The sequence below is a fragment of the Anser cygnoides genome, chromosome 7 (assembly GCF_040182565.1).
Source record: "Anser cygnoides isolate HZ-2024a breed goose chromosome 7, Taihu_goose_T2T_genome, whole genome shotgun sequence".
NCBI lineage: Eukaryota > Metazoa > Chordata > Aves > Anseriformes > Anatidae > Anser > Anser cygnoides.
Window position 1 is genome coordinate 36376200 of NC_089879.1, and position 13286 is coordinate 36389485.

The 13286-nt window shown below is 42.5% G+C and overlaps 1 protein-coding gene across 1 annotated transcript in view; it reads right to left on the reverse strand.

Annotated features, from left to right (window-relative positions):
* LRMDA (leucine rich melanocyte differentiation associated) overlaps nt 1-13286 on the reverse strand; it is a 712994-nt gene that overhangs the window by 681466 nt on the left and 18242 nt on the right. The window contains exon 2 of the mRNA XM_067000856.1: nt 5935-6017. Coding sequence (XP_066856957.1) covers nt 5935-5976 — 42 coding nt within the window. The 5' untranslated portion in view covers nt 5977-6017. The remainder of the gene's footprint in view (nt 1-5934; nt 6018-13286) is intronic.

Sequence of the window (13286 nt, forward strand, 5' to 3'; positions counted from 1 at the left end):
GATTACAATGGTAAACCAATATGTTTCCAGGTGCATATCCCAAATGTAACCTGTACGAGTAACCATAACTGGGTAATTTTTCTATATGTTTTCAAGATTAACAACTTGAATTCAAAATTGGCTGGTTTAAATGTGCACTTTATTACCTTAAATTATAATCCCTATTGCTTTTAGGCCTCTAACCTGATACAGAAACAACTACATGTTTCTTATTTTATATCAGACTGAGCATGCTCTGTGTATGTGAAGGAAAAACATGCTAGTTTGCTATCTGGTGCTATCTTGGTTTTATACTAACACTCCTCTCAGAGGGCTCAGTGACAAATTACGGTCCCTTGGCATTCACTCTGTTGCAGACTTTGCACCAGATGAGACAGGGATCACACAGAGGTGATATTGTTTGATCTTGATGTTCTATCATCATCAAGACTGTCACCATGTCTATGCACTAAACAGAGAGAATCAAGATTGCAGAGGCAGTGCTCCATTCTGGCACTTCCTCATTTTTTCCGTGCCTGACTTAGCATGCTTAATGTTCTTTTCATTTACAGTCACTGTAATTGTCATTGAGGGTCTGAGCCAGATACTCGAGTACATCTATAATGTCCATCTATCAGGGAGAAAATCCTAGCTCCAAGTCCTGTTTATGCAGATGGGCTGATCTCCAAACTGGCTCCACAACTGTCCCTTCCCACCTCCAGCCACAGGCCACTCTAGCACTCTGCATATACTGTAATCACTTAATCAATGCTTCGTGTCTGACATGACTTCTCAGGTACTCTCTGTAAAAGCAGTCTGCACCCAATGTATCAATTAATTAATTAGTGGCAGTTCCCACTGTTCCAGAAACCTGTTAGAGGACACCTAGAGGATAGCCATAACACGGTGGTGCCTGGCAGCCCCAGCTTTTTCACCATGGAAAATTAGTTTGGCACAGAGGAAGTCTGTAGCATCAATTCTCTGCCCCAGCATAGCCTGTACCAGTAACAGGTCCCTAAAGTCATGTCATTACCCACAGGCTCTTTTATTTGCATGAATACAAGAGATATCTACCTATAGTCTTCCTGGCCTACATTGATCACTACAGGAGTGGTGAACGCCATGTCCAGTTTTATTGAGAAGTTTTGTATAGGGACAGATGAGCACCCTCTCTTCCCAAGCAAATTCCAAGCAAGGAATTATAATACTAAAGTATCCAAAAAGTTAGAAATGAATGTGCGTTACATCCAGAGACTACACACCAGAAACAAACAATCAGTGACCTTCCCAACCCTGTGAATGAGCCATCCATGTTACTGAAGGGACTGCAGGAATGTGCTGGGGCTTATGCTTTCAAAGTTAGGGTGGCAGAATCAGGAAAGAAACACCATCTTCTGCCTTAGTGAGCTGTATGTGACTGAAACACAAAGTTGAGGAAAAGGCATGAGGGATGCCAGAGAGAGGGAAAAATTCTGTGTGTCCCCATGTAAGCTTAATCTGAATTCTTGCCACCTGTGGTTGTTACGTCCAGGAATATATACAAGGAATAGATAGGACTTATCTTCCCCACCCTTGTGGAACCACTTTGAAAATGGTGCTAGGAAATTTGATACAGGTGAGGAATCTGCTAGTGGGAGCACAATTGTGAATGGCCACATGCAGATGTTTTTCAGAGTGAGTCTGCGTTGTGAGCACACTGTGCACTAGTGATGGCACATGTACAATACCGCTTGCTGAGTGTGTATGCCCTGCTCTTGGCCACTAGTGAGCTAAACTGTCACTACTGGTGTATAGGCATATACTGTAGTCAGTACTATGCAAGTAATGAGCAAAGTCTGCAAAAGCATTGGTTAAAGAGGTGTTTGTTTGTTTTCCTCATCACTGTGGGTGATACGGAATGAAGGGATTCTGGAAGCCCTTTCTGGCCTTTGAAGACAGTTTCTGCGATGGGCACCCCCTGCTTGGCTGTCCACTGCCATTCAGCATAGATTCCCTACAAGCTTCCCAAGTTATCATTCCTTCCCCAACTTTGAGCAGGTATAATAAAATCAAGGCACTTACCCAAGCTGGTCTCGTCTCATCCTGGAATTTCCATCCCATGGATACCCGGGAAACACAAGACAGGCAGAAAATGGCACCTCCTCCTTTTCTCCCAAGAGGACTTTGGAGGCTCTGTGTCTACGCTCACCCAACCTGACACAGAGGCCCTAAAGTGAAAAGCTGAGCAATCCAGACAGCCCTGCAATGGCCTTCAGGTCAGAAACCCACTGCAGCTCAGTGTAGTGTAGATACCCATGCAGAGGTGCCCAAGTGGTCTGAAGATGTGCCTATCTTTTAAGTAGTTGGTTTTCAGGGTTACTCCTTTGAGTTGCTTGTTCCTGTGCTCAGAACCAGCTTTGTTAAGGTGCCATCATGTCACCTCTTCTTGTGTGCTACTGAGAAACTCTTCCTCAGCATAGGCCTGGGCTACCTCCAGCAGGCCTGATCTCCTCAGCTCCCATTTCTTACCTGCGTGCCCTTACAACCTGATAGCTTTGCTATAATATTTTTGCTGGTTCAAAATAAGTCAGAATGCTAAAAAAGTAAAGGCTACTAACTCACTTATTAAAGATCCTCACCACCTCCTTGGCACCTCACAAATTGCACAAAGGTGTGAGGGGGAAATCTTCTTTACTTTGTAACTAAGAAAAATTGTCATCTGTTTTACGGTTTGACTTGAAGCAAGCAAAAGAGTTAAACTGTTTTTATACACATTTCTATAATGCAAGACACTTTCAGTGTTTCAGGTGGCATAAAAGCACTCAAGTTAGTTCACCAATTTGCATAAGTAAAGTAGTTTAAATTATGTTAAAAAGGTATTATGACCAAAATGTTATTATTAGAAACCAACACCTTGAAAACACTAACTACTGAAAAATGTTTTTGTCTAGTTTTATAAATTATCCAAACGTTGTTCCTCATCCATTACTGACAATAACACCTGAGTGATATGCATTATGCATTAAATATTTTTAAAATCATTTAGAACTATTTGTATTAAACAGTGATAGCAGATATTCACTTAAGTTTTAGAAAATGTTAAAGTCGATAGTATGTAGTATGTATCAGAATATCAGAGATTAGATTACGGTAGATATCTTCAGGCAATTTTATTTATACGGAGTGGAAGGGTGGAAGACTAACCATTTTTAATCCAAAAAGCTCAGATTGTGATTTGATCCAAACTGATAAAAGTCGAGATGTTCATATCTGAACTTGTGACTTAAAGGTGAACTAAAAATCTTCAGCGCTAAAGGGCAAAGAATAAAAATAAGCAAAAAAAAAGTATATGAGCAGGCACAAAAATTTCATGTAACTTTACTTTCAGAAAATGAAACATGGAGCCTGTAGCCACTATCTTATTTAGCTGGAAGTCAAACAAAGTCCGTATCAACAATGTGACCACACACTGGCCGTTAGGTCATCAGTGAGAAGAATTAGTGGGCAACTCTATTGCAGAAATCCAGTCACGCAACTGGTATTTTTGCAGAATCAACAGAGAGGATATGAATGAACTGTTCTCTAATTATTCTGGCAAGGCAGAGGAGGACATTCTGCACTTCATCCTCTGGTGTCATCAATTTGACGTCTTTATAACTGTTAAATTAATTTTCTGTACTTCAGGAGTCTGTTTCAGTTTTTAATCTTACAAAGATGAAATTCACCCTGCCTTACAATGTCTGAGAAAGGCCCCAGCGCAACAAATCCATACTGATATTCTAGTGCCCACGACGAGGACTGGTAAGTGGATGAATCTGTGGAGGCTGCAGGGTTTTTTTTGTTTGTTTGTTTTTGTTTTCCTGAGACACCTCATAATATTCCACAGGAAAAGCATACCTTGGCCTTCTGGGAAGATGTAAGAGTATTACTGATAAACATTTGATCTATCTAGAGACATGAAGCCAAGACTGTGTAAAGGATACCAAACCATATTCAGACAAACACCACTACAAGAGGTAATACTTTTATATATATATATATATATATATATATATACACACTATAAACATAAATATACCCAACGCAGGGTAGGGTATCTTGGCATCCCATGATTATTTACTGTTTGCAGTAAAAATGTTATTGCTTTCATTACTCCAGCATAAACATATAAATAGAACCACAATACTGCTATAGAAAAGAAACATATTTCCTTTCAACCTTCTTCTCCTTGGTTACACCGGATTGCTCACCTAGAACCCACCTGAACTAATCCTGTCCTTTACTAGTGCAAGTAGTGCAAGTAGCAGGGATTTTCACCCCATGTGAGTCACAAAAATTTCAAAACTTGGTCCAAAAAATCATGGTCAACTTCTCTCCATATCCACAACTCAGCCCCACGCCAACCTTCTTTCATTGTCCTTGTTGCACAGGCAATTTTAAGAGGCACCTTGAAAGAAGCAGGCAGTTCTGGCCAAGAATAGCTTCTACCTCCCCTGTAAAGCGCCTGCTACAGAACATGCAGTGGTTTATATGAATGCTATAGTTACAAATATATAGTCTTTAAAAAAATCCTGTCTACTCTTCCTAGTTTTCACAATGAAGAAGGAGAAATGACATCAGATTCTTATCCCCCCCCCCCCCGTTTAACTAATATGGTTTATTATTATTATTAACAGTAACAGATATGAATGGATACCAACAGACCAAACTGAAGCATCTCTATGGTATTTTAAATTGAGTTGTAATGTTTACTGCGCTCCTTAGATATTATAATTTGGGTCCGACTATTCTTCTTTCTTATTAATATACTTTGATATTAAAAACCTATCATACCTATAAAAGCATCCTACTTAAATTTGCTTTTCCCACTGAGATCATGATAAAAATGTGGGAATGAAACAATGGTTGATTACTGAACTAAAACAGCTGCTTACTACAGTCCAATTCTGTTCATGTATAAGTAAATGAGAAAATTTTGCCTTTTAGTCCAAGGAGAGACGAAGCAAGCCATAACTGAAGTAGCCACAACACTATTATATTATCTCTGTCTTAGAGCTGTTCAACCGAAGAATACTCTAATACAGAGTTAATAAATTACATTTCAAAAAGGGTATTTTGTTAATTGATTTTACCTTTGTATATTAATAACATTCAAACAAGACAACCAAAGCTATAAAATGATACCATTTGTACCTCTGTCACACTAGCATGGAGACTATTCATGATTTCAAGGTCACAGGTAAAATAATAAGAAAACCATATTGCATAAATCTAAAAAAAAATAAAAAAAAACACCTGCATGACCACTAACTTCAAATATTATAGAAATATGTGGCAGCTACTAATTCAAAGGACCAAATAAATCTCATCATTGCACACACATGTTGTACTACATCATTTCATGAGTTTGAAAAATCAGTGGAGGAAACAGAAACCTCGAAGCATGTTTGCTTCTGGTCACCGAGTAATGCAAAACATAAAACTTGGGGCAGCACTGGCATATGAAATAACACTGTTTGTTATGACAAGAGAGCACGACACCCTAAACAGGAAAAAAGATGATTCTTGATTCAACTTCACTATTATGCAGAAAGACACAGTGCATTGTGTTACTGCACTGCTTTAGGGAATATGAGATTAAGTTCTTGGCTTTGTTATGACATGGTAATGCATTAAAGCATTTACTATTTTATCCTCATTAAAACTCTTTGTAATTGATAACTAAATAGCAGGACCCCATTTTACAGATACAAAGCCACACAATAAAGTTGCATGCTGTTAATGGTAAACCTGGAACTGGAATTTAAGAGCTGCTAACTCTGTCTAGCCTCTGTTCTTCTGTGGCCACAATTTAATAAGTTTACTTGAACGGACCACTTATTTACTGTAAGGACTTGTGACCTTGGCCAAGCTCCTGTTGCCTTTAATCTCTGCTCCTGACACTAAAGGTAGTACATTTATCAGAGTTGGGAGTACCTGAATGAAGCTGGTCTGGAAAAAAACTCTTCGCACTCTCATACTGCAGCCTTACTTTGTCATCCATTGAGCATATGAACTTTCTGTGAACGAAAAAGAAACAGAAAAAATAAATATGTTTCATAAGGCAAAGAAATGATTTAACGGGTAACTCTCTGGTCTGCTAAAGACAAAACAAAAATTAAAATTAGATGAAGAAGGATGTGGGCTTAGTTCTTAGTCTCCTTAAATTCTTTAACTTTTGAGGGAACAGGCAGCCTTCACAAGAAGACTGGCTTTTGTTCCCTTAAAAATGTATCTTCACTGGCACAGATGATTCCCACAGGGAAACTTTTACAATGCACAATTTTCTTTCTTAGTTTTTGCTGTTTTCTATACAACTCGTGTTCCAAAAACTTGCCAGAGAAAACAACAAACATGCAAAAAACACATAAGAAAACACATCGAAGCTCGAAGAACAAGTTTTCACTGTTTAACCCCTCTTCAGGTAGTGAAAGTACTGGCTGAGAACAAATACTGCTACAGACCTTCGACTACTGCCTTTTTTTTGTTGTTGTTGTTTTGTTTTTAACAGGAAACTTTGTAAGCAGATTTTCTATCATCACCCCATTAGAAACCCTTTTCCTTTTGACACTTTGTAGGTTTTTTAACTTACCATGTGATTTTTTTTCCCTCTCACCTTAGTGGTGGTGGCTAACTCATTTTGTCTCACTAGACCACAGGGTGGAAGCGGCTGTAAGTTTGGTTTTATGCGAACTCTGTATTTCCTAATATTTGGTGTGTTTTCTCCCTCTTCTTTTCTTTCTCTAACACCAGGTAAGCCACATAGCACAACAGTGAGCAAAGAGGTGAGATTCCGGTTGGAATGATGTAATGCTGAAAATTAAATTTACACACAACTGTTCAGAATCTGGGTCATAGCTGGGTCACTTCTCTGAGTGGGAGGCAATCCAGCAAGGAGCACTGGATAATGATTTCTCTATGCTGAGGCCCCTTTCGTGAAATATAGCACAAAGCCCCACCTTGATATCTGAATCTAATCTGATTCAATGCGTGTAACTATTGGGACTGGTGAGGGGTTATATTATTTTGTTATACGCTGTGCTATCTCTCCTTTTCTTTTGAACCTACTAGCACCCAGAAATAAGCTTTCCAATGTCTGAACTCTTACCCAGAGATAGCAGTTTAGATAAGGGCAGGTTGGCTGAGGCTTTTTACAGAACATAGCACACTGCTCAGAGGTAAGGGGAAAAAAAATGTTTCTTGTTTCTTGAACAAAGAGGGGGTTGTCTTGGTTGCTCCTGGACTGTCTCCTCTAGCCAAAGCTATTCTTCCCCAGCCATATTTGTCCAAAGTGCTCATTTCCTTCCGGGTACAGCTATCACGCTCCTTCGCAACCTCGAAACGAGCTTTGTGTAAGGGCTGCCAAGTGGGCTCCTCCTGGAGATGGTTGGAAGTGTCTGCACCGGGCCTTCAGGGGAGGCACAGGCTCATCTAAGTGATTCAAGCTGGTGGGATGGGCTTTGCAAAACACCTGAGAGACTGAAAAGCAAAACAGTAACGTCGAAAGGTAAAACAACCCTTGCCGTCTCCTTCTGCAGTACCAGCCCTTTATCTCTCGCATATTGCCTTGCCAATGAACTTGCACTCTACCTGCAAGATTTCCCGCTGCCACATGACAATTCCGCACTCAGCCACAGGCTGACAACCGCGGCACCAGGAGAGCGTCTGTCAGGGCCATTTTGCATGAAGCACACGCAGCTCCTACCCAGCGAAGCCCTAATGTGTTGATTTACAGAGTCCTCTTGGCTGACATGGGAAAATGAGTCTGGTCATGGTTGATTTAACATTTTATGGGCAAAGAGTCAGCCTGTTATAGTAAGTTTGGACTACTGCGAACATTTTACACATTCACACGCGAGTCCACAGCAGAAAAGACTCAAGACGCTAAGCGATTCCGACGCCCGCTTCGCTCGAGCCCTGCCGAAAATTTAACTTTGGTTAAGTTGCGATGAAGTGCGGACGGAGGCACAGGGCAGGGGCCAGAGGAGCTCGAGCAGAGCTCGGGGTGGCTGCGGGGCGCAGCGCCCGCGGCTCTCCGCTCCGCGCTGCGGGTCCCGATGCAGGTCCCGGCCGGGGGGCGGGCTGCGGGCGGAGCGCAGCGCTGCGGCTCCGCCCGCCCCGGCGGAAGTGGCGGCGGCCCCGGGGCTGCCTGGAGGCACCAGACCCGGCCCCGGCCCCGGCCGCGGCTCGGCCCCGCTACAGAAGCGAAGCAAAGGAAGCGCGGGGCGGCCGCCGGCTTCTGCGCTCGCCGCGGCCGGCGGGCAGGGAGGCGGCGGGGAGTGCGGCAGCTCGGCCCCGGGGCGCCGGAGCCCCGCACCGGCCCCGGGAGAGCTGCGGGGAGCCGGGGCTCCGCTGGTCAGAGCCGGGACCGGCTCTCGGAGCGGGGTGCCGGGAGGAGGAGGAGGAAGAGGAGGAGGAGGAGCACTCCTTCATCGGCCTCGTGGGAATTGCCGGCGGGCTCCCGTTTGGTCGGTTTCACCTCCTCGAAACCGAGCGGCCGTACGCGGCACTGACAAAATCAGTAAAACTTCACCTTCGACTTCATTGATCTGAGCAGACAGGCAGAGATTTCTACGGTGTTCAATTTAGGGAATTAAAAAAAATCACTCCGCTAACAGCATTTGGTACGTTTCTAACCCATATGTCACCTCGGTGCTTTAAATAATTATATTTGCATGCAGGGAGTGATTCATAAATATGTCAGGATTGTGAAATATAGGCAGGCATTTCAAACTTTCTATTTAAAAAACATGAATTATGGCCGCGAAAAATGTGTTCCCATTTAAGGGTGATACGAAGTATTTGGTGTCTAGTACGGAGGCCCATCCATCATATAGACAATAAAGAGAGTTTTTGCCTGACGTTGGAAATTTATGGTTGCCCTTCTCTGCCCTAATAACTCAAGCATTGTGTCAGCCTGTGACAGCCTTTGCAGAAAAACAGCAACCCTGTTATCAATCAAAAAGCCCTTTTACATTTTTAGCAAAACTCTGATCATCCAGACACCCTTTTAATGTATATATTACATCATTATAGATCATTCTGCACTTTTACTGCAACTCAACAAAATGATCCATCACTTCAGGACAGTCCTGATGAACACTGATGTAAATTATTTGCACGTCGCTAGTACAGTACAAAATGAAAAATGAACTTTAGGTGGAATTAATTTTAGGGTGTAAAAAGCTGAAGATGAAAGCGGCTGGGATCAGAAGACACCTAAATGCATCATTAGGGATGACTGAAAACAAGCTAATAGTTATTAAAATTAAGATTATTTTAACCTTTTCGGATCGTGGACCTAGGCTGTTTCGAGGAGGCAGAGAAGACGCAGCGCTCGCTTCTTCCTGCCCCTACCCTCGCCCCGACGTGGCTATCTTGTAATTACTTCGAGGATTATTGTTCGTTTGGGTGCCTAGATGAGGTTAATTATTGGGGTTCCCGTGCCTTTTCCAGCCATAGCCTTAAAACTTTTCCGCCTTTATAACAAGACGTTGTTCCTAACGCTGTTGGGGACGCATCTGGCTAATCCGTTCAGTTTCCATAACAAAGTTGTCAATAAACACTCCGTGCCTTTTGGATCCAAGCGAAGAAGCTAAAGATCGCCTCCACTTGTGTGCCATGGTTAATTTCTGAAGGATTGCTGTAACCAAATGTGTGCGGAGTTAGTTGAATTCTCTCACGTAGCCTCCAGGCTTTCGCAGAAGATAAACACAAAGATGCCTTTATGATTGCTGAGCCTCAATGATCAGACCAAGGTGTTACAGAAGCTAAAAGACTCCTTTTCACTCTTAAAATGCAGACAGCAAACACTAGGTCGAGTACACGTGCACGAATTAGGAAACGTGTTCGCTTGCTTTCGGCTGGTGGTTTTAATCGCGGTACACTCAGTAACCTGAAAGGCAACTAAAAATCTCTGCGCTTCGCAGGAAGCAGCCAGCCTTTGCCGTGCCACCAGACTCGTTTGGCTTGCTCCGTCGAGAAAGTTACCTTAAGGCTTATTTAAAATAAAAGCTGTTTGCATAAAAACCACCTTAAACATGAAAGGGGACGCTTTGGGGAAGTGGTTTACCCTTTGGTAAAAGGGTTTCAACACGGGCGTAAAAATCTTCACATTCATACATGAAACTCGCAACGTCAATAAAGGAATCTATCAAATGGCTTACAAGAGAAGGGCGGTTTTTGTTAGGTGTATTAATCGCTTCCCCCACCTCAGCGGAACAAAAGGAGGATAACTACACAAACTCATTCGAAAACATTTTAGGAGGAGGTATATTTCCGAAAGCAGTAAGCAAACAAACAAACAAAGTAATTTGCTGCTCGTTTAGGAAAATATCACAGCCAAATAAAACTCGTGTTCACTTAAACGTGACTATTATTTTGAAGACGGCTTTAAAATTATCTCTGCTTATAAGACGATTACCTACGTGTCATGCAGAGTAAAATATATATCTCATATATATTAGGAAAGTAATTACAATCATAAGGGTAAATATTTTCAAGTACTGTGCAAACAGAGGAGAGGTTTGGAAATCTTGCTTTCTCTTGGCAAGCATTCAAACTATTTGCTTTAATAACATTCGGGAAGAAATGCCCCACACCTCTGCCAGATACCTGGGCAGATGTATCAGCTGTTATCTGGGTGCATGCAAACTCATATGCAAGAAGGAAAAAAAAAAAAGAAAGAAAAGAAAGAAAAGAGAAAGAAAGAAAAGAGAAAGAAAGAAAAGAGAAAGAAAGAAAAGAGAAAGAAAGAAAAGAGAAAGAAAGAAAGAAAGAAAGAAAGAAAGAAAGGAAAAAAATCCAAAATGTGCGAATTCGTGGTGTGGTATTTCTCATAAAGCAGCATATTTCTTATCCGAAGTATTACCATCTGGGGAGGTTTAAAAAAAAAAAAAAAGAGGGAGATGCATCGTTTACAAAAATCGATTGCAATGCATCATACCTTCATAAAAGCCTTGGGATAGACGGTGAAAGGCAAGCACTACCAAAGCAAATAAAATTGACGCGCAGGACAGACAGGTAGCTGAAACGCGCTATGCACAGAAATACAGCACAGGCACAACTCAGCAACTGTGTTTCTGTTAATTAAAAGCTTAACCTTGTTCTAAAGCGATAGAAGAGAGAGGGGGTGGAAAGGGGAAAAAAAATCGAAAGGGCCTGTAGGGTTGTTGCTGTTCAGTTTAAAAGACTAAACGCCCTTTACCAACATGATGTACAGAACCTGACACTAAAACGGCAAGAGAGCGGGCTCGCAGATCAGGCATGCTGGTGCCGAGGTTTCCGCAGTTCCCTATCCCGAGGGAAAAACAGGCAGTCCGGGTTTTTTGGCTGATCCCGACCAGGCTTTGCAGCTCGCCAGCCTGACCTGTCAAGCGGATTATTTTAGAGGGAGATTAATAGGGGAGGCGGGCTGCAATAATAATCGTTTTGTTTGATGTGACAACTTTGATAGGCGTTGATTTACTTACAAACTGATAGGCTTTTAATTGAGCGCCTCCATCCAGCTTGAGATGAAAGGAAAACCGCATTGAAAAGCTGCCCGAGTGCCCTCGAGCCTCAATACTGATTAGCCATCTCGACAGTGAATAGTTCAAGGCATTTTCAAACTTTTTTTCCTCTCTCGCTCTCCTCTCCTCCTCAAATATATGCCAGCCCACTCCTTTTTAAGAGAAAATAAATCATTTCCATTGTGTGCAAATAAAATCGACTTGACATGCTTGCCAATAGCTGGTAGGTAAAGGAAAGTGTGGACTGGCACTTGTTAATTAATTCCTCCTTTGCTCTCCTTTTTTTAAGTTACAATTTTCCTTTGTAAGAGGAGGAAGACGGGTTCCAACCCTCACTTTTTGTTGTTGGTCTTTTTTTTTTTTTAAATGGAGAACAAAAGCTACAGCCACTAAAACTTCAACAAGACTGCACAAGTAAATGCCAAAGAGCAAACCGTCTGCGCGGACTCATTAAAGAAGGATCCCTCGCAAAGGTAACGAGCAGGACGGAATCCATCTTCTTCAGCTCAAGAGAGGCAGAGGGCCGGCCGGGGCCGAAGCCAGCCCACGGCCCGCTTTCCACGCGTGGGCAGCCCCAGCCCGGCGGGGGGACCCGCGCAGAGCCCGGGGGCAGAGGGCGGGGATGTTTCAGCGCTGTTTTTTTTTTTTTTTTCTTATTTTATTTTACAAGCTTTCACATAAAAAAGTTTACAGTACCGAGTGTGATTTAAATCTCATTTCAAAGGCTCGGCGGAAAAATAAATAAATAAATGAAAAGCTGTCCTCTGAAGTTACTGCTTAAATGACCCGCTAGTGCTCCTGCTTCAGCCGGGGAGCTCGGGGTTCGCGTTCCCCATTCCCCCCGCCGGTGCGCTGCCTGTTTTACACATGTCCCGGGGATCGCCTCTGCTTCCCTGCCTCGGCAGTCAAACAACCCCTTCCCGAAATCCCCCTCATCTCTGCAAGAAAAGGGAGAGAAGGGAAAATGGGGAGGGGGAGCCTTCCCACAGCTGACTCTACCTTAAAACAATTAATCTTTAGTCTTTCACCCTGGGAGGCAGGATAAATACAACGAGAAAACAGATAGGAGTCTCCCCGGTCCTGTAAGGAAAACAGCTGTTCCAAGCACTTTAATGCAAATGAACACAAATGAAGGTTTCAGCTTTTTTTTTTTTTTTTCTTCCAGAGTTTTACTGCACTCCATTTATCAATTGGACTTGACAACAAAAGAAAGAACTGGGGGAAAACCTGGGGCAGATTCAAGTCACTTCCACTCTGTATAAAGGAAGGGGGGGAGCTCCTTAAGGGCAAGTTGTAGCTCTTGTCTATCCTACAGCAATATCATTTTTATACAACATTTCTTTCTCTGCTCTCCCCTTCTCTCCCCCTTCCCCCTCAATCCTTTAATTTTCACTGTTTTACAAGACGACCGCGGCGACTGCGAAATGAAAGTACGTTTATGAGTTTCCACCGCAAAGTTCTGGCAATAAGCTCTCTGTTTTCAGAGAAAACGCAGAAATTAAAAAGTTTGTTAAAATTATCTTTATAGAAGCCGGGGGAGTTCCGCGTATTTACCCTATTCTACAGACTACGTTGAAAGAGTGAAGTGGTTTTAATAAAAGACAGCAGAGGTACTTACTTGGCTGCAGGATTTAAAGGGTACCGCTTTACGGGGGGGGTGGGGAGGATATCTAGGAAAACGTGCCTTATGTCTACCTCGTAAGGAGCGAAGATCATTAAAGGCTATCTGATCCATCTGCTAAGGGGCTGGGGGAGATCGGTGTTTCGAGGGAAGAAAAG